A 20875-nucleotide genomic window follows, 5' to 3' on the forward strand; every position below is an offset into this window, starting at 1 on the left:
TAAGAGAGAAGTATATTAGCAGCTTTCACATACTTCCAAATTAATCATCAACCAAAGAAGCCATCACATATCTAATCAAATTTTGATTGGGATATCACTCGACATTAATTCAAATATTTTATACCACTGTCTTTCTCTTTCCCACGCGCCTCACAACTTGACATCTGTATCCGGCTAAGCATGGAATTCAACAAAGGAAAAGACAAAGCAAGTCCTAATCATCCACAGAATCCAAAAATCCGGGTTCCACCGCTGGCTTTTTCTTTTTGCTCTCCTGTAACTCGCCATAAAAGTAGGAGGCGAAGCCCCAGAGCGCCAGCGCGAGCGCGACTCCCTTCCCTCCACTGAAGGGCTCATGGAACAAGATGACGGCGAGGACCTCCGTCACGGGGATCATGGCGGCAATGATGATGCCGGCGAGCAGGGCTGAGCCGTAGAAGATGGCACCCACCGTCCCCAAATAGAAGAACTGCCACATGAGGGCGGACCAGACTAGTAGCACGTAGTATCTCACCTCGCCCAGCCCAAAATCCCGGGCTTCTTTCGGAATGGCCTGCAAAGGTGAAGTCAAAATTGGGAAAAGTTACATGTTGGCTTGAGTTTAGGCTACGCAGGGGCCACATGGATGCGGTGCGGTGCTTGTTTGGATCCATATTTTTAAGAATATATCGTTCAAAAATCGAATCCAAAATCCCTAATTGTTAAACAAAAAGGTACGATCATTGAGGCAAGTCTTATTTGCATATCTATTCTCCTGTTAAAGGTGAATTCCTGTACAGTGCGTGAATTCCTGAACAGTGCGTGAAACTCTTACTCAGAAATTTTTTCTGGCGATCTGAAAAAATGCAACACACCTCACTAAAAGAGAAAAACAAAACCTAGGTTTACTAGTAACACAAGGTGAGAAAATTCGATTGAGAGAGAGAGTACTCACTTGAAAATCCTTGTTCACCAGCATCCCCACAGTGCAAAAAACCGTGGCAAAGAATCCCATCACCAGCTGCATCTCCATGACCAACGTATAGCTAACAACCTGCTTTGCCTTGGCGTAGGTCAGCTCCACCAGCGGCAGAACAACCCCATACAGCATCGCCGCAGCCAGCGTCATGGCGAAGCCCAAATAATACAGCGTATTCGACTCGCCCTTGGGCCGATCCCCGCTTGCATGCAAGCCCAATATCACCGCCCCGATGCTCAGCAGAACCACAGCGTTCGTGGAGAAGGACGTAAACTTCTGCTTCACTATTAAAAAAGCGAACAAAGCTGTGAAACCGAGGTGAGTCGATACAAGGATCGATGCTGTCGATACCGGGAGGCACGACATGCCGTAGGCATAGAGGAAATCGTCGAGGCCGACGAGGAGGCCGAGTACGGTGCAAGCGAGGAAGAGGGGTGGCGTCATGAGGTAGAGCTTGGTTGGTCCGCCGCCGCCGCGGCGGTGGGCATAGGAGATGGCAAGGGGGATGAAGAGAAGAGGCCACCCCCCGGTCTCGAGCCAGCTCGAGAGCCATTTCCGGCTGCCGCCCTTGAGAAAGTAGAGGCGGAGGAGGAGCGGGCCGCCGGTGGTGCCGATGACCATGATGGCGAAGTTCAGAGCCATGAGGAACCATCTCAAGTGTTTGCTTATTTGGTTCTTGGTGGCTGGTGGCTGCTGCTGCTGTGATTCCACCTCCATGGCTTCTGATTAATGTCTCTTATCTCTTGTTATTTTCTAGGTGGGAGGGCTGTGGCTCACAAGCCATCAGAGTTGGAGGAATCATTGAGAAGGACTTTCTTCTTTTCGATTTTTTTTTACAAAAAATTATCTGTGTACTTTACTTTTTTATAGATTTTGTTTTATATATTTTCTTAGATGAAGGAAGACTTTAGGGGCTGGCTGGCTTGACCACTCCGAACGGCAGAGACAAATGTAAAAAAAAAAATATATAAAATATATGAATAAATCTACACTGTTCCAAGATCTCCAATCTAAACTTGAAGTAGAGGAACGGTCAAAAAAATTAGAAGCAAAGGGGATGATTTGATATTTGATTGAAAAATTATCAGCATGTATGCAAGATTTGAAGAAGCAAACTTAACAAGGAAAGCTCGAAAAAACAATCTTCATACAAAACAAGGAACTTCTTCTTCTAGTTTAACAAGCATCATTAATTGCATGTACAAAAATTGCAGTGATTTTGTAAGCACTTGGTGATATGGTGATGTTGCCATGAAGTATTTAGAAGGGATTAGTTTAGAATGATAAATATGGGGTTGAATTGTCATCTATTTCACTGTATAATGCCAACTCCCGCTGCATCCGAGGGCGAGGGGTGTCTCCCACTCTATCAGCGCTTTGCATTAATTTCTTTCGTGTTCCCCTCCCTGCATTTCTCCCATCCCATCAAACAGTCAAAACCCAGGAAGGTAATTAGTTGGGTGTGTAGCTAATGAACCACAAAGACAAAGTCCTTCATTTAACATTTAATATCTTTTTTAAATATTTTTTATTTTATTGAAAACTAAAAATATATGTATTACAAAAAAAATTATAGAGATATTCTTTCAAATTTGATTATACTTATACCCCCCAAATTTAAAAAATTTTAATTAGCCAGCAAAACTTTATTTTCATCATAATATAGCTTAGCTGTTTATCCGGATCCTAACACCATCAATGGAGTAAGAACAAAATCAAAATATTCTTAATTAAGAGAGGCTGGATTGTGGCTAAAAATGACAATTTATGATCCAACTCGTCAACCCGACCTGCGAATGATCTACTTTAAGCAGATTTGGATTTGACATAAACGGGTTTGGGTTGTAAATGGGTTAACCTATCTAAACTTGTTTATTAAATAAGTTGGGTTCAGATTTAAATCTTTGACCTATTTAACTCGTTTTGACCCGTTTAATAATTAGGTCCAGACCCATTTAACCTATTTAACTTATTTGAAGCATGTTTAATATATTTCTGACTTGTTTAAGTCGACCTGCTTAATCTATTTAAACCCATTTAACCTATTTAATAAATAGGTTATGTAGGTCGGGTTGGTTTACCTGTTTAATAAATAGGGTGGATTCAGATTTAAAATTTTGACATATTTAATAAACATGTCTAGAATTTTATAAAAGTTTAGTTATCAGGTGACCCTCGCATGATAACATTAGATAAAGGAAATAGACAGCTAGGCCACATTGCGACGAATTTAAAGATTTGGTAGTTAATTAACGCTTTTAAATTTTGGGGTCTAAACGTAAATGGTTCAGACTTGGAAGAATATATCTGCAATTTTTTTTTAAAAAAAAAAGGGTAAACAATAACGCAATATATTCTATTTTTCTCAAAAAAAATATTTCAAAAACACAAAAAAATTTAACACAGCCTATTATATATTCCCATTTTATGCCATCTGTTAGAGCGAAAAAGTGACTGCGTCTCGACCAGAGGTAATGTCGGTTTTGGGGAAGTGCGTATATATCGCGCGACGCGTGTCGTGTGCAGCTCTTAATGAGCAATATTCCCCTCATGATTTTGTCCTTCTTAAAAAGACCCTCTGGAAGAAAAGGGGTGGCCTCTCCTTATAAGGCACAATTCTTTCCGCTATTCTTCCAATTTGGGACTGAAGTGCCGGGTCCCCCATCCGCACCCCAACCTACCCTCCAGCGGGAAGGATTCATGCGGAGAAGTTTCGGCGGGGCCCTTCCTCTAACGCCATCTGTTAGAGCGAAAAAGTGACTGCGTTCCGACCAGAGGTATTGTCCGTTTTGGGGAAGTGCGTGCGTATCGCGCGACGCATGTCGTGTGTAGCTCTTAATAAATAATATTCTCCTCACGGTTTTGTTCTTCTTAAAAGGGCCCTCTGTAAGGAAAGGGGTGGCCCCTCCTTATAAGGCACAATCCTTTCCGCTATTCTTTCAATGTGGGATTAAAGTCTCGGATCCCCCATCCATCCCCCAACACTATCATTTAGTTAACTGCAGTTAAGATTAGATTGAAGTACGACCTAAGCTAATAATATATGATCTAGCCTTTTCCAATGTCCATTGCAGGACGCATGTCCTCGTACAATTGATCGAGCTTTCTTCAAATGCTCGGCGACCACCTTTTGATGTACCAAGCACACGAGTTAAGACGGCCATGTGATGATGGAGGGGAGCGGAAGCAAAGAGAGCCGCTAAATTTCAACTGCAAAGCAGAGCCATGCAGCATCCAAAAATGTAAAACAGAGTATTATTCATATCTTTGCATCGGTTAGAAAGGGGCGTTACTGCAAAAGACAAATAACTAAGGGCTTGTACTGCACTCCGATATCTTGGATTGGAATGGTCCATGTGAGGGCCCAGCTGAAAGTATTGAGGCAAAGGACCTGCTTTGGATTGGTCGTTAGCAGGATTCCAACTTTTGATGTAAAACCTGAAGAAAGATCTAGCGATCTGACAAGACTAGTGTTTGTTTTCGGTGATGCCCTCCACACCTAAGGATTGCAGCAAGATACTGCATGGGTATATCCTTTCAAGACTTTGCTCTAATAATTGCTTCAATAATATCCTCCGTGCACTGCTTATATTCCATTGCAATTATGGGCGTCAAAATTTTGTCCACCCTGTGTGGCCGAGCTGATCTGTCCCAGAAGAATTGAATCCTTCCATATGGCCATATACCAGAAATCGAGACTCGAAAAAGGATAAAGAATATTGTACAAATACAAATTAAAGCCTAAGGCAATTGCAAACTGAAACTATCTGGGTCCTTATTATTGGAGAAAACTGAGTTGAGTTTGGATCTATAAATTCAGGTAATCTGGGTTCTCATAATATAAGTTTTTAAAACCAAGGTACAATTGGGTTGAGATGCACGGGTTCTTGCACTATAGAGGTTTTTTTTATGTGTGTGTGAGATAAATAGCACCATGGAGAAGATGGCTACTTTTTGCTGGGGCTCGGCCGTCATGCTTTTAGGAGAAAAAAGTTAATTATGCTTTTGGTTCTTAAGATCAATTTTTTAATATGTTACCAAACTTTAAAAAGTTCAAATTTGATCTATATTATTTCACAGTTGTTTTAATATCGTCATTTCCTATATTTCTGGCTAATTTCTCTCACCGAAAATCCCTACTGATATTAACTAGTGATTATGTGGTTGGTGATGATATGGCATAAGAGATGATATTTTTTATTTTGATGAGATAGTATATGGATAGTGACATGGTATTAGATTACGATGTAGTATATGGATGATGATGTGGCATGTATTGTAAAGTTTTCTACCTAAAAGTATCCAGTCGCTAAGTGCCATATGATCATGCATTTGTTATGTCATTACTCATGTACCAAGTTTCACAAATATTTTTACATAGTTCTTATAGTTTAAAAATCTTTAATTAGATTCTTGATTTTTCAAGTGTGATTTAATGTAGCTTTTTCAGCCTAGTGATGGGGCAAGTGATGATTCAAAAGCGAGGTGAGTTATTGGATGCATTTTAAAGCCGAAGACGGCGGTGGTGCTCAAAATGGGGAGGTTGGGGCTACATCCTGAGATAATACTGAAGCAAATTAGGTTCGGAGATCTGAAGATTACTGCTGTGGCTACAACAATGACGAATGAGAAGTACGCATGCTCAATGTTCTTAGTCTCGCCGTTGCCGAGCTCACTGTCGTTGTTGAGTTTTTTTTTGAAGAAGGATGGGTCAGCAATTGTGGACTATGAGATTAAGGATCTCAAGTATTTGCTCCGGCTAGAGTTTTAGAAAAAGCAGGATCAAGGTATGGAATTGCAATTTAGGTGAATAACGTGTGATAGGGTGTCATGGTGGTGCAGATTTTTTTTCCCCTCATATATAGGAGGAACAAGAAGATGGGGTTAAAGGTATGATTAAAGATGGAGTAGAATTAGTAGTATAATAATGTATTATTAATGTGATATATATATATAGTCACACACACACACACACACACATATATATATATATATATATATATATATATATATATATATATATATATATATATATATATATATATATATATATATATATATATATATATATATATATATATATATACACGCACACATCTTTTCATTGAGTTTTAACTGTCCTCTTCATATTAGTTTTACATTGAGTCACACTTAAAAATCAAAGAATTGAATTAGAGACTTTTAAACTATAAAAAACTCACAAAAATATTTATAAAACTTAGAGGACCAAAAATATAATTTATGGTATATAGTTGATGATATGGCATATGGATGATGACGTAGCACATGATACTTTTGAGCAAAAAATTTTCACAACATGTGTCACATCATCATCCATATAACATGCCATCATCTATATGCCACGTCATCAAAATAAAAAATATCTATTATGCTACGTCATCACCCATATGTCAAAGTATCATCAATCGGCCATTTAATCATCTATATAAGCGATTTTTGCCACATAATAACCGGCTAATGTTGGCAGGAATTTTTGGTGAGAGAAAGTAGCCAAAATTGGGGAGAAGGATTCTATTAGAATACTTACAAAATAATAGAGGCCAAATTTGCACTTTAAAAGTTTATGGATTTATTAAAAAACTGATTTAAACTTTGGAGGACCAAAGAATAGAATTTTTGGTGGGTAAACTTTTCACCTATTATGTCCTGTATTAGGCCAAATTGCAAAACATGTGCAACATGTGGTACGAACAAATTTTAAAAGTGCATGAATGCAAGTTAAGATGTGATTTAAATACTAGATGGATCAATTAGTGCAATTAAAGTTTTGCAAACATCACTCCGCATCGATATGAGCAGAAGACTTATATGGTATCATAGTCCCATATTAGCTAATAAAAGAGATGCCAAATGGGTTTATTAGCCTCAACATGGCCTTTCTCTCAGCAACTTAAGCTTTTGGACCATGAGTCAAAGACACTAGGCAGACCTCATCCAAAGTGTATGAGAAGTAGATGTGCAAATTTGGTCTAGTCCAACCTGTCTGCTAAATGTCTGCCTGTCTGATAGACTTGGGCAAGAGCTTGGGCCCATCAGCTCCGGCAAGCTTGAAATGTTTCATGCCCAACTAGGTTAACCAAAAGCTTTTGGGCCCATGGCAAGAAGAAAGGAAGCCAAGTTTCTTCCCTCTTTTTTAATCCTTTCTATCCTCCCTATCTTTTGAGTCCCCTTTTTTCCCTGCTGTCAAGGTTGTTTTCCTTCGCTCCTTGTTGGAAAACAATCCTTGAGTCCTTTACTCGTTCCGGAGGTTTCTGTGAGAAACTATACTAAAACAAGGGCTGCTAATTAGATTCCTAGCAAATAGCTGGCCTATTACAAGGATCAGAACAATCTGACCTGTTGCTAAACCCTAAATGAAATGAGGCAAGAGTAATATTTTTTTTAAAAAAAAAACAGAACAAGCCAAAAAAAAAGAGGAAGAGGCAGGTGACCGAATCTAGTCTGAATACAGGCCGAATCTAGTCGGTCATCCCCTGCCCGTCCTATAAATGGCCCATTCTCCATGTAGTAGTCCAACAACTTAAATATATTACACATCTCTTTAATCTAATCGGGGGTTAAGGTTTTACTGTCAAAGCGTGGACATTTACCACATTTTATACTCATAAGAACTGAAGTATTTGGTTTAAAACTAAAGAACAAATAAGACCTGAGAATAAGTCTTATGCCTGCCAAACAAGTTCAAAATAAGTATGAAGAAAGAAGGAACGGTTACTCTGATTAGATCTTTTTATTTCGGAAATACCCATTTTTGTTTTTAACGAACAGAACATCTTCAGCTTATAGTTATTCTAGAATTTTTTGCCAGAAAAAAAAAAATCTGGAATGTAAATGGAATAACCATCCATAATGGACTAGCTATTCCCTTTCCACCTCTTTCTTACACTCAAAAATTAAATGAAAACAAGCAATAAATGGAGACTCAACTCGTGACGGTAAAGTTTTTATTTTCAACTACACACAACATTCATTCAATATCATACAAGCTTTGCTTTAGCAAAAGCCAACAAAGATGGTACATACGACATTTTTACATAGGTTGGATATTTGGGTTCTTTCTTGGTGCTATCTGATTTACCATATCGATCCAAACCAGCTAGTTATGCTATCTGATTTATCATATCAGTCCAACTCAGACAGTATAATTATATCGGTCCAAATCGTACGGTATAACCGTATCTATTTCTGATACAGATAGCATACCGTCATTTGATAATACTAAAAGATCCCATACCATACTATAATAATACAGTACTAGCATCACACTAGTACGTACCAAAATAACAAACCTGGGTGCCACCTGATTTAGTCCACACCTCTTTTTCAAATAGTTCTAATACTCTGATGAAACACTTGACATGTCGGACAAGAGTGATACTACTTGGCATGCAGTCTCACAGGATCCATTGCAGACTTGGTCTTGAGCCGGTTGGCCTGCTGATGCTCCACGTACTCTCCATACCTCATGCCTCGAAACATCATCGGGTGCTCATCGCTCACCAGCTGAGAGGCTGGCTCGACAATCGTATCAAGCGATGGTGCCACCACGCTTGCTATCGACAACCTCGTGCTTTGGCTGTTCACCTCAGCCCGATGCAGTACACTCTTATACCTTCCATTGCTGACGATCTTTCATCATCCGAAGTTAATTTACACCATCAGAACGATCATGAATTCATCGCAAGAAATGAGAAGCGATCGGTTTAGAAGGATTGCAGCTAAGGAAACTGTTACCTCCATGTGATCGCCAGTGTTGACGAGGAACGAGTTAGGGAGGGGTTCGACACGGACCCAGCTGCCTCTCCGCTTCACTTGGAGTCCACTGACGCCGTTCTGCAGGAGAATGGTGAGAAGGCCATGGTCCGAGTGGGCGGGGAGGCCGATGGCCAGCTCGGGCTGTGGGCACGGAGGGTATATATTGCACACGAGAATCTGGAAACAGGAATGGAGGTCCAAGGCCTTGGTCATGTCATCCTCCTCTAATCCCAAGCTCTCCCATATTCCTCTCAGAAGTTCCATTCCCATTGCTCTAGTGGACTCAGCGTACTCCTTTGATGTCTCCCTACAATGAACACCACTAAATGCCTGTTTTGCTGCGATGGTAGCTAATCAACTGATTCGCTAACAAGTGAATTGTGAAGTGCCCTCTTGTTCGCATTTTACTTTCACAAAATGAGGCAGGGCAAAAAAATACAGGGGAAAAAGGAAGAAAAAAAAAAGAAGCAGCAAAGTGGTGTGAATTAAAACACAGTTTAACAATAGTGTAATTTTTCTTTTACATCAATATTCTTCTAAATATTAAATTTTGTATGAATATCCTCCTAAATTGATATTTACATGTATATTCTTGTAAAACAATTGTTTCGCTATTCTACCCTTTTTTTTCATCCTTATTTTTGCATATGTACCCATGCTATCTAACGCCCTTAAAAAATTAACAGTTTCAAATTAAAAAATGACTATAATACTCTTAATGGTTAGATGTGCAAAAGTAAATATTTATAAGGTGATCATGATGGAGGATAAAAAGATAATTTAAAATTTTTATTTTATTTTAATTAAAATAAATATGGTTTTTATTAACGGTGTTAGAAGAACCGTTATATTAGAGGTATTTGTGTAAAAACAGTATTTTATGAGCGTGTAGACATAAATATAAATTTTAAGAGGGTATTCACGTAAATTTAAATTTTGAGGAGACATTTAAAAGAAACAAGAGGGGACATTGTGAGATGGGGAAAGCAGGAAATCAAACCGTATATCCAGACAAAATATACACCAAACCAACCAGCTCAAAAAAGATTCCAGGGCTGCTTGTGCCTCCTAAATATTATAAGAATGTGGAATATTACGTACATATCCATTTGTTTTGTTTGGATGTATCACAATTCATAGATGAAATGAAATGTTGATGGGAAAACAATTTAAGTAGCAATTCCCCATAAGAACCGACATCATCCACATAAATCAAGAATTTTATATAATTTATCAGATGGTATTTTTTTCTTAGGTACATAGTTTCTTTTCTCATCATATGATTTATGAAATCTAGATCATCAGTGCCAACTGACAACTTTAGCAACTACACTAGTTGGCATCTTCGGACCCCAATTTATAATCAAGTTATTTGATCGACAAATTATTCATTGCTACAACAAAATCTCATACGAAACTATAAATTATTATTATTGTTATTATTATTATTTTGATTGAACTATAAATTAAGAATTAAATTAAACAAAATTTCTCATCCATTCCGAACCCAGTAGTTTCATCAACCGGCAAATACGAACCGAAGCCATGAGGCCCATAATCGAAATAACCTAGGTTAAAGACATGTTCGAATTAGCTCAAAACTAAACCGGGTGAACTCAGATCTAGGTTATAAGTATTACCTGAAGCGTGGAGGCTTAGCGGGTGAATAGAAAATCGGGTGCACAAAAACCTTCAGGTAGTCCCTCCAGTACCTAACATCCTCCACCGTTAAATTGAAACTAGTCCCACACCTGATGGGATCCATCACGTGCTTGCCAGTGTACTCTCCCTTCTCCTCCTCCGTCTGATCAAAAAATTCCTTCAACGAGATCAGCATCGCCTCCATTAGTCTTTCCGGTATGCCATGGTTCACCACCTGCAATCAAAGACCAGAAGGATCAAGCAGTGGAATCCGACGGCTCGAGCATAGTACAGCTTGAACATACCATGAAGCAGCCCCACTCCTCACAAGCCTTGCCGAGGTGGCGAACCACCTGAGACCTTTGCTCAGGTGTTCCTTCGGTCAGCAGAGAGAAGTCAACGGTTGGGATTTCTTCTTCGATGATGGGTTCGATGTCCATGGTGGTCTCGGGGTTTCGGATGGCATACTGGGGAGGAACGGAGCCAAGGGATGTGGAGTTGGTGAGCTCTTTCACGGAGCTGGGGGGAGGGGAGGGTATGGGAGCGGTGTTTGGGAGAGTTGGAGGAGCCATGGAAGGAGCAGCTGGAGATGGCCGGATGGGAAAGGAGATGGAGGTGGAGGAGTGGCGTCGAAGCGACGAGATGGCCGCTTGGAGGCTGTCGACAACAATATAAGGACATTTTCACCAAAAAAAAAAAACAATATAAGGACATTTTCACCAAAAAAAAAAACAATATAAGGACATTTTCACCAAAAAAAAAACAATATAAGGACATTTTCACCAAAAAAAAAACAATATAAGGACATCGAATGGACAGAGAGAGAGAAAATGTTGGCAATTTTAGTTGGCATGGTAGCATCAGAGAGAGAGACGGGAAAAGTTTTGTCCCATGCTTATAGGGCAAATAATCAGAGAGCCAGCAAGCCAATAGTCTGAGTATCATGGCAAGTAAGGGATCAAATGAGCGATGTAATGAAGTGATTAGTAATGAATATGATTGGAGTTCCAAGTAGTCATGCCTTTTAGGTTTTTAATTATATGGTATCTCTTAGAGTCTTGTATTAATTGTATCTCTTGGGCTATAGTGATGTATTTATATGAAGAGTATTTGAAGGATCATATTGTATGTACTTAACCACTTTGTATGCAGCCAAGCATTGAATGAAAATATTAGTGAGTATTCTTTTTTATCCTTTCCTACCCCCCACCTCAAATATTAAGATAGAATGACTACTTTTCTATTTGGTAAGGGCAAAAATTGAATGGAAATATTCGTGAGTGTTCTCTTTTATCCTTTCCTACTCTCCACCTCAAATATTAAGATAGAATAACTAGTGTCCTATTTTGCTTCTATTACTACCAACATAGTGGTATTAGAGCTCTATTGTTTGAGCCCACCATACATCCAGAGCTAACACTGACGATGGTCTGGATGCAAGAAGCTCAGCTAGTTCAGCGATGGATGGTTGAACTAGTTTGAGCCAAGCTAGGTTTTAGTGACTTGTTGGATTGCTGGGAATCCTCTATTAGTTTTTTTTCTTGTTTTTTTTATAAATTTTTTTTTTTATGTTTTTATCAATTTCGGTATTTCTTCTTTCCGTTTCGGCCGGCTGTCGCTAGGCATGGCACGTCGTCAGCATGCATGGGCCGTCGGCCGTAAGAGGGTCGCCCAAAAAAAAAATCAGGAATATAAATGGAATAACCATTCATAAGGCTACAAATGGGTCGGATTGATCCGTAATCCGACCCGGTCTATTTTGGAGAATCTGTAGGGTCGGATCGGGTTCTAAAATTGGACTTGTTCTATTTTTGGATTATGTCTAAGTTTACCAAATTCAGGACATGATCCAAACGATTTATATAAAAAAATATTAAAATGTTACTATAAATAATTACCGTTCAATCTGCACTAGTTGGTAAATGTAATGGAATAAATGTTACTATTTATAGTTACCGTTTATTACATATAATATAATAAATGCATAGCGTGGCGTCCAAGATGGTCTTGTATGTTACGAATCTTTTAACTCTATTCGCATCGTTAAAGAATCTAACTGAGTAAGCAGGTAATGCTGCATCCATCACAAGATGTATCTGTTCTTTTTTCTTCTGAAAAATACACACCGGCAAGGCGGCCATTAATTAGGTGCAGGGCCACATAATTGCAGCATGCGGTGCGTGCGTGCGCATCAAATTACATGTATCCCGGCGGAGCAGGGGAAGACCGAGGGACACAGATTTTCGTGGGTGGGGGCCCACCACCGTTGTCACGTCCATCAGACGTGACAAAAATACAAAATTGACCCCACACGCGTGACGACCACCCACCTGCAGCACGACGTGGCATCTCCAGCAAGCTGGCACGTTTCTTCGGCATGTCCGACATGCGCGGCTACTGTTGTTGATGCATTGTTTAAAAAAAATAAAATAAAAATAATCTGCAGTTTCAAAATTTTTTTAGATAAAACCAAATTATACGTGAATCTAACTCGATCTGAATGATCAATTAAATTTACTCTAGACCTGAATCATTCCAACCCGATTTTCTATTGGATCGGACCTGAATCCAAAATTAAAAATTTAGAAAAAAAAATCGAATCGGATCGGATTGAACACTATCTCCCCCCCAAAAAAAATCATCATAATGGACAAACTATTCCTTTTCCATCTGTTTCTTATACTCAAAAATTAAATGAAAACAAGCAATAAATGGAGACTCGATTCGTGACGATAAGGCCTTTCTTTTTAACTACATACAATATTCATTCAATATCATACAAGCTTTGCTTTAGCAAAAGCCAACAAAGATAGCACATACGATATTTTTATATAGGGTGGATATTTGAGTTCTTTCTTGGTGCTACCTTATTTACCATACCGATCCAAACCGGCCGATTATGCTATCTAATTTATTGTATCAGTTCAAATCAGATAGCATAATTCCAAATCGGATGGTATAACTGTATCTATCTCTGATACAAATAGCATACATAATACTGAAAGATCTCATACTATACTATAATAATAGAGTACTAACGTCGCGCTAGTACAGAAAGAACCAGTTCTAATACTCAGGTGAAACACTTTGACATGTCAGAGAAGGGTGATGCTACTCGGCATGCAGTCTTACAGGATCCAGCGCAGACTTGGCCTTGAGCCGGGTGGCCTGCTGACACTCCAAGTACTCTCCATACCGCATGCCTCGAAACATCATCGGGTGCTCATCGCCCACCAGCTGAGAGGCTGGCTCGACAATCGTATCAAGCGATGGTGCCACCACGGTTGCTATCGACATCCTCGTGCTTTGGCTATTCACCTCAGCCCGGTGCAGCACACTCTTATACCTTCCATTGCTGACGACCTTTCATCACCCGAACTTAATTTATACCATCAGAACGATCATGAATTCAACGCAAGAAATTAGAAGCGATCGGTTTGCAGCTAAGGAAACTGTTACCTCCATTTGATCGCCAGTGTTGACGAGGAACGAGTTAGGGAGGGGTTCGACACGGACCCAGCTGCCTCTCCGCTTCACTTGGAGTCCGTTGACGCCGTTCTGCAGGAGGATGGTGAGAAGGCCATGGTCCGAGTGAGCGGGGAGGCCGATGGCCAGCTCGGGTTGTGGGCACGGAGGGTATATATTGCCCACGAGAACCTGGTAACAGGAATGGAGGTCCAAGGCCTTGGTCATGTCATTCTCCTCTAATCCCAAGCTCTCCCATATTCCTCTCAGAAGTTCCATTCCCATTGCTCTAGTGGACGCAGCGTACTCCTTTGATATCTCCCTACAATGAACATCACTAAATACCTGTTTTGCTGTGATGGTAGTCAATCCACTGATTCGCTAATAAGTGAATTGCGAAGTGCCCTCTTGTTCGCATTTTACTTGCACAAAATGAAGCAGAGCAAAAAAATACAAGGGGCAAAAGGCAAAAAGAAGCGAAGTGGTGTGAATTAAATTAAACACTGTTTAACAAAAAGAATTCATTTTGAGAGAAGGTTTAAATGCACCGAATTTCCATTTATGACATGTAAAAGAAACAAAAAAGGGGTCATTGTGAGATCGAGAAAGCAGGAAATCAATTTTTCTTTTTTTGATTGAACTATAAATTAAGAATTAAATTAAACAAAATTTCTCATCCATTCAGAAGTCAGAACCCAGTAGTTTCATCAAGAAAGAGCAAACTGGCAAATACGACCCGAAGCCATGATCGAAATAGCCTAGGTTAAAGACATGTTCGAATTAGCTCAAAACTAAACCGGGTGAACTCAGATCAAGGTTAGTATTACCTGAAACTTGGAGGCTTAGCGGGTGAATACAAAATCGGGTGCACAAAAACTTTCAGATAGTCCCTCCAGTACCTGACATCATCCACCGTTAAATTGAAACTAGTCCCATACCTGATGGGATCCATCACATGCTTGCCAGTGTACTCTCCCTTCTCCTCCTCCGTCTGATCAAAGAATTCCTTCATCGAGATCAGCATCGCCTCCCTTAGTCTCTCCGGTATACCATGGTTCACGACCTAAAATCAAAGATCAGAAGGAACAAGCAGTAGAATACGACCGGCTCGAGCATAGAACAGCTAAAACATACCATGAAGAAGCCCCAGTCCTCACAAGCCTTGCCGAGGTGGCGAACCACCTGAGACCTTTGCTCAGGTGTTCCTTCGGTCAGCAGAGAGAAGTCAACGGTTGGGATTTCTTCTTCGATGATGGGTTCGATGTCCATGGTGGTCTCGGGGTTTCGGATGGCATACTGGGGGGGAACGGAGCCAAGGGATGTGGAGTTGGTGAGCTCTTTCACGGAGCTGGGGGGAGGGGAGGGTATGGGAGCGGTGTGTGGGAGAATTGGAGGGGCCATGAAAGGAGGAGCTGGAGATGGCCAGATGGGAAAAAAGATGGAGGTGGAGGTGTGGTGTGGAAGCGACGAGATGGCCGGATGGAGGCTAAGTCTTCGAATGACAACAAGATGAGGACATCGAATGGACGGGAAATTGGGTAGCATCAGGGAGAGGGGGGAAAAGTTTTGTCCCATGCTGATAGGACAAATGAGCATCCTACAAAGCATCCCATATGGTATAGTCAGAGTCAGCAAGCCAACAGTCTGAGTATCATGGTATTAGAGCTTAAAGTTTAAGGCCACTAGGACCATAGCATAAGTGGCATCAAAAATTGAGGTTTAAAATCACTTGAGCGTGATAGAATCATAGCCATAGACGAAAAGATTGAGCTGCTTCCAATTGACAAGTTCAAGCAATGGGACTAGTAGACGCAGTAGATTGAACTTGTCTCATGAAATGGTTCTTCTCGACAATCCATTTATTGTAGGTTAGATTCGGACCGAGCAAAAGCTGAGAGCAAAGAAAGCGACCGTTCACGTCAGGAATAGAAGTTGTTGATGTATTTGCTTGATTTTTCATCAAGATTGGGATACTTAACTTATCTGTAGAGATTGACATTTTTAGGGCAGGTGCGAAAAAGATGGTAGATTTGGTAAACTTCAAGCCAAGATGGAGAGTTGTTGAGTATGTCTTGAGTTTATAAATCCTAAAGATCAAGTCCAAGTCGACTTAGGGCGCCATGCCAATTATATATTAACTTAACTTAATTATTATAGGAATACCAGTTTAAACCAAAATCAATTTACTCTATTATATATATATATATATATATATCTTGTATCTCCTGCAAGTTGCAACAGAAAGAAAGTAGAAAAATACAAATGGCAGAGTCCAGAGTTCAATTGGGTAGCTGTTCAAGCTACTCCATAGATTTCCGTTGTTTGTATTATTAAAAATACTAAATTTTCAATAAAGAACGCGCGACGGGTACCCCACTCCCTTCACTTCTCTCTCGGGGGAAAAAGAAAGCTAAATGTCGCTGCTCCTGATGAGGTGTTGATGGGATTTGCAAAATGGCCTATCATTGGACTCATATTGCATCAATCAGTGATCGCCGTATAGGACTTGGATGCTTTTATACTGGCTGGCACCTAAGTTCGTGGCATACATCCTAGAGATTACATATAAGTTTCTAGCGTTCGAGAGTCACAACTATTGTAGGATGAGACGCTGTCTTACTGGCTAGCACCTGGCATATTTTAGCGTTCATAAATAATTTTGTTATAATAGAAACTTTTTCTAGGTGAAAAATGATCCACTTTCCTTGGTAATTATTTATTTTTTATCAAGTTGTAACTTTATATATATATATATATATATATATATATACAGACGGGATATACAAGTCCAGCATGAGTATATCCATAAGAGCTGCAGCACTCAACTATAATATTTTGCCAGACTGAACAGAACACACGGCTCTATTTAGCTCACAGTAGTTATAACGCATTTTGAAAATATTACCATCCCTCGCACAGTAATACGGTAACTTTCATATCCTCAACCGCTGGTTATGCTTGTTAGTTTTTTCCTTTTTTTTTTTTTTCTTTCCCCCTCCTTTTTAACACCCTCCTTCCGACCCACCTACTTGGACAGCGATTCCATCGTACGCTTAGCTTTCAGGGGTCACATGCATCCATTGCAGAGGATTAATTTAATTTTATGTATGTAATCATCTAAACTAAATCCGGCCTTCTGCTGGACTTTGAACGGTTTGCAGTAGCTAATCATAAGTCAAAACACCTTGGAAAATGATAAGCTTCCAGGCACCCACCTAACACATGACATCAACAACCACTTCAGATTTAAACTATAGTACACAATCAAAGCGTCACCTTTCTTTGGTATTAAAAAAAAAAAAAACCTAACCACGCTTAGACCGTGACTTCTTCTTATCTATTTTTGGTCCCATGTCACTGACAAAGAGAGCCGGGCAATGGCCGTCTTCCAGATCACTTTCAAAAAAAGAAAAAAAGAGAAACCCATTTCCATTGCACAAAAAAAATACAGCCAAAAACATCCCCCATCCGGTTCTAGGTGTCATCCGACGGTCAGGATTTAGGGAAGAACCAAAAATTGTACAATTTTACAACACGTTCTATGTACATCTTTGAAACGAAAGAGTCTAAAACAGGCAACAGCTCTTTGATAGAAGAGGACTTAAGGCGAGCGGCACTACCGCCGCCACGTCACCCATGGGTATTTGAATTGATTTTTTTGATATAATAATGAAATAATAAATTAGGAAAGGAGAAAATTCGATACGGTCAAACCCGCCGGGCGAGTGCGGCAGAGGACGATTCGTCCACGTCGGCGACGCCTTCGGCCTTCCCGCCGGCGGCGGCTCCGCCGCCTAGGCAGTCGAAGGGCGCCATAACCGCGGAGCGCTTCCCCCTCGCGGATCCCTCCCCGTCCCCCTTCTTCACCGACCCCTCCCCCTCCCCCCTCCTTCCCGTCGCCCACGCCGGAACTCTCGCCGAGAGCGTCCTCGTTAAAAACGACGGCCACCGGTCCGACCGCCCCAGCCGGATGCTCCTACCCCCGCGGCTACTCCCCTCACATCCACCCCCTCCGCCGCCTCGGTATCCCCGCCGCGAGCTCCCTTCGGCCGCGGTCGGGAACGCGACGCAGCTTGTCGACCGGTGGAGCTTCCTGGAGGCGAATATCTCCCGCCGGATATGCTCCGGAAGCCGGAGCGTAAACCGGTCGAGATTCTCCCCCTGCTGCACGACGGAGTGTCCCGTGGAGTGAGACCTCGCGAACCTCGCCGGCCGATTGCCCGACCTAGATCGCATCGCCCGCTTCCTGCTCCCGATCCTATCCAGCTCCGCCGCCTCCTCCCTCCTCTCACTCGCCACCGTCTCCTCGTCCACCACTATCACCACCTGCTCCGCTGACGACGCCGCCCACTCCGTCGCCGGTGCCGCATCAGACCTCTGGCCGCCGCTCTCCGTCGCCTCTACGGCGGCCTGCGCCGGCAGTTGGAGATCGGTGGAGTCGGTCGGGGGGGCTTGGGGATCGAGGACGAGATTGGAGCGGCAGACGGGACAGGTGACATGGGAGGCAAGCCAGGCGTCGATACAATCGGGGTGGAACACGTGGCTGCATTTGGGGAGGAGTCGGAGGGTCTCGTCGTCCTCGAACTCGCTGAGGCAAACCGCGCACTCTAGGGCCCCCTTGCCGATCTTGAGCCCCTTCACCTCCGAGTACACCAGCGTCGGGAACGTCTCCAGCACCGCCGGATCCAGCCCCCGCTGGCGCCGCGACCGCCCCCCGCCCACGCCCCCGCGCATGGGGAAGCGAACCGACTCCGCCCCCTCGCCGGCGCACTGCCGGATATAAATTGAGAAGAACCCCAGGAAAAAGAACGCGCTGATCAGCACCACGATCACGATCGCCATCGAAGGGTTGAAATTCTGCGCATTCAAATAAGAATTGTTGTTATTGTTGTTGTTGTTGTTGTCGTTGTTGTTGGCGCCTCCGCCGCCGCCACCGGCGGAGGGGGGGGCAGACTGGGCAAGGGAGCACCGGGGAATGAGGAGAAGCAGGAGGAGCAAGAGAAGGGCAGCGATGGAGCGCCCAGCTCCGGGCGCGTGGATCGGACGGCGATGATTTGTCGGCGCCATGGGTGGCTGCACCACGAAAGAGAGAATATTGGGTCGGGGAGTGGAGCTAGGGGAGGTGATTATAACGGGAGATGGAAGGGGGAAGAAGCGATGCCGTAGCCGTCAAGATACGCTCTGGTGGGTCAAAAGTCTTCGGTGGCGAACCAGTTGAGCAGTCCGGTCACCGGTTCGTGTTTGTCACGCGGGCGTCGGCTGACCCTCACGTATGAGCTTAGGTGGGTTCTAAATCAACGGTGATGCTGAGGTACCCCTGTGCAGGTGCATTGATGGTGTTTTAGTCAAGGATGACCGCTGTGGTGGTCCACCGGGTTTCTGGAGGGGCGATGGGTTCTAGAAGAGCCTACTTTGGGGCGACCGGTGGTGGCGCGACCGCGAGATGGGAGCGGGGTGACCGAGGCGCCGGGTTTGGCGTGGGTCCGGAAGCCAGCAGCGTTAGGCTGCGGCTGCTCACCTGGAGGCGGGCCTTTGGGTCGCTTCACCGTCTCCTGCATCGCTGATGCCGGATTCAGTGAACAAGGTATCAAACAAAAAGAAAAAGAAAATATTTCAAACTATTTCATGCACAAAAATTTGCGTCACATACATTCAATGTTGCCTAGGGATGTTATCTTGAATGGATGCGGTTAGGTATATACACGTTTTTTCGTGCCAAAGTAAACATCAACTTAGATTGAAATTTGTAGGAGCAAAGCTTGCTTTACTTGCTACAAGTTCATATTTGTGAGAATTTGGAAAGTGGTAGATCATAATTTGTATGCACGTATATTCGAACTAGAGCTGCAGCTCATGCATGTCAAAGTATGGACTGCAGGCTGTTGCACAATTTCGAAGTGGAATGTAAACTTTATGGCTTGTACGCTAGAGACGTGCAGCTGTTTACTTGGTGCTATTTTGTGGCTAAGCTCGGAAAGAAAATAAGGTCGGTGACCCTCATTCAAAATATAACTCTACATCACTTATTATTCATAAGTTGTTTTTTTTTTCATTATGATTATTCATAAGTTAGTTCTTATGTAGTCATTTTTATGGAATCAAGTTAATTTCACAAATAATTTTTCCTATAATATAGGTTATCTTAGATGGAAGTCAGGAGGTTCCTATTTTTTATTTCTAATCAGGAAGTTACATGAGAAACATACTCAATTTGGTATAAAAGAATCTGCTAATTTATTAATTTTGCAAGAAAAAGCTTAGATTTATTTCTCTATAGAAGATGTGGTTGTGTGAATGAATTTGTAATGAATATTTGAATATTCAATAAATACGTATCAAATATTTTAAATTTGCATATCACCCATCTCGTAGTTAGACCCAAAGGTAAAATCATTCGAGAATATCTAAATATATACTATTGTATTAAAAAATGATCAAATCTTTTCTTGTAAAATTATAAATTAAATAAGTCCTTATGCAAAATTCACCAGAAAATTTTGCTTGCGAGTAGCATAGATCCAAGACATGGAGACCCTTGTTGAACAATTATAGATTCTAAATGATCGTGAAAAATATTCATATAGATACACATCATCTCAATTATTACAGGTGTAGATAACATATTTATTAAGTTTAATTTAACCTAATGATGCTACAATCCAAATTGAATTTAATTCAGTTTCCTTTCTAATATTGACAAATTGAGTCAACGATCAAAAACATTTTCTAGAAGACAATTTGAACTAGACTTAGCTACTTCTCCTAACCAAATTCCATGTGCCATAAATTTATTTGACAGATTTAACCAAGCAGTCACCATAGTTTCAAATATCATTTATTCTAAACAAATGTGATTGATTTCTTATGTTTGTTTCCCTATTCAAGTCTCAAATAAGTACCTTCCAATTTAACAAGCTGACTTTTTAAATATTTTGTCAATTAATATTACTAATATGCAGTCATTTTTTATTAACCTATTCGATTCCATGACTGCTTAATGAATTTATCAATTGTGTACCAAGTAATATTCTTTAA

At 41.4% G+C, this 20875-nt stretch overlaps 4 protein-coding genes across 6 annotated transcripts; all 4 read right to left on the bottom strand.

The window, feature by feature from the left end:
• On the bottom strand, positions 1 to 1881 carry LOC103723167 (purine permease 3-like). The gene is made up of 2 exons (XM_008813997.6): positions 935 to 1881; positions 1 to 553 (listed from the first exon to the last, which is right to left on the bottom strand). Exons 1-2 carry the CDS (start codon positions 1673 to 1675, stop codon positions 215 to 217), a joined length of 1080 nt encoding a protein of 359 aa, XP_008812219.4. The 5' UTR covers positions 1676 to 1881; the 3' UTR covers positions 1 to 214.
• Positions 1882 to 7909: 6028 nt separating this feature from the next.
• LOC103723166 (2-oxoglutarate-dependent dioxygenase 19-like) lies at positions 7910 to 11306 on the bottom strand. The gene is made up of 4 exons (XM_089927396.1): positions 10681 to 11306; positions 10375 to 10610; positions 8714 to 9041; positions 7910 to 8608 (listed from the first exon to the last, which is right to left on the bottom strand). Exons 1-4 carry the CDS (start codon positions 10945 to 10947, stop codon positions 8357 to 8359), a joined length of 1083 nt encoding a protein of 360 aa, XP_089783522.1. The 5' UTR covers positions 10948 to 11306; the 3' UTR covers positions 7910 to 8356.
• Positions 11307 to 13102: 1796 nt separating this feature from the next.
• LOC103723165 (2-oxoglutarate-dependent dioxygenase 19-like) lies at positions 13103 to 15465 on the bottom strand. 3 transcript variants are annotated; one of them, XM_089927394.1, is made up of 4 exons: positions 14975 to 15465; positions 14668 to 14903; positions 13835 to 14162; positions 13103 to 13738 (listed from the first exon to the last, which is right to left on the bottom strand). In XM_089927394.1, exons 1-4 carry the CDS (start codon positions 15446 to 15448, stop codon positions 13487 to 13489), a joined length of 1290 nt encoding a protein of 429 aa, XP_089783520.1. In that variant the 5' UTR covers positions 15449 to 15465; the 3' UTR covers positions 13103 to 13486. The 3 variants fall into 3 exon arrangements, with proteins under 3 accessions (XP_089783520.1, XP_089783521.1, XP_008812215.3); XM_089927395.1 differs by having other exon boundaries at positions 13103 to 13753; XM_008813993.6 differs by having other exon boundaries at positions 14779 to 14903; positions 14975 to 15424.
• Positions 15466 to 17248: 1783 nt separating this feature from the next.
• On the bottom strand, positions 17249 to 19531 carry LOC103723164 (E3 ubiquitin-protein ligase ATL31-like). Its single transcript, XM_026799996.4, has one exon. It carries the CDS (start codon positions 18905 to 18907, stop codon positions 17549 to 17551), a length of 1359 nt encoding a protein of 452 aa, XP_026655797.2. The 5' UTR covers positions 18908 to 19531; the 3' UTR covers positions 17249 to 17548.
• Between the last annotated feature and the right edge of the window lie 1344 nt (positions 19532 to 20875).

Source organism: Phoenix dactylifera, chromosome 15 (assembly GCF_051530095.1).
Source record: "Phoenix dactylifera cultivar Ajwa chromosome 15, Ajwa_hap1_PhDact_Kaust_v1.1, whole genome shotgun sequence".
In the NCBI taxonomy this organism is placed as follows: Eukaryota; Viridiplantae; Streptophyta; class Magnoliopsida; order Arecales; family Arecaceae; genus Phoenix; species Phoenix dactylifera.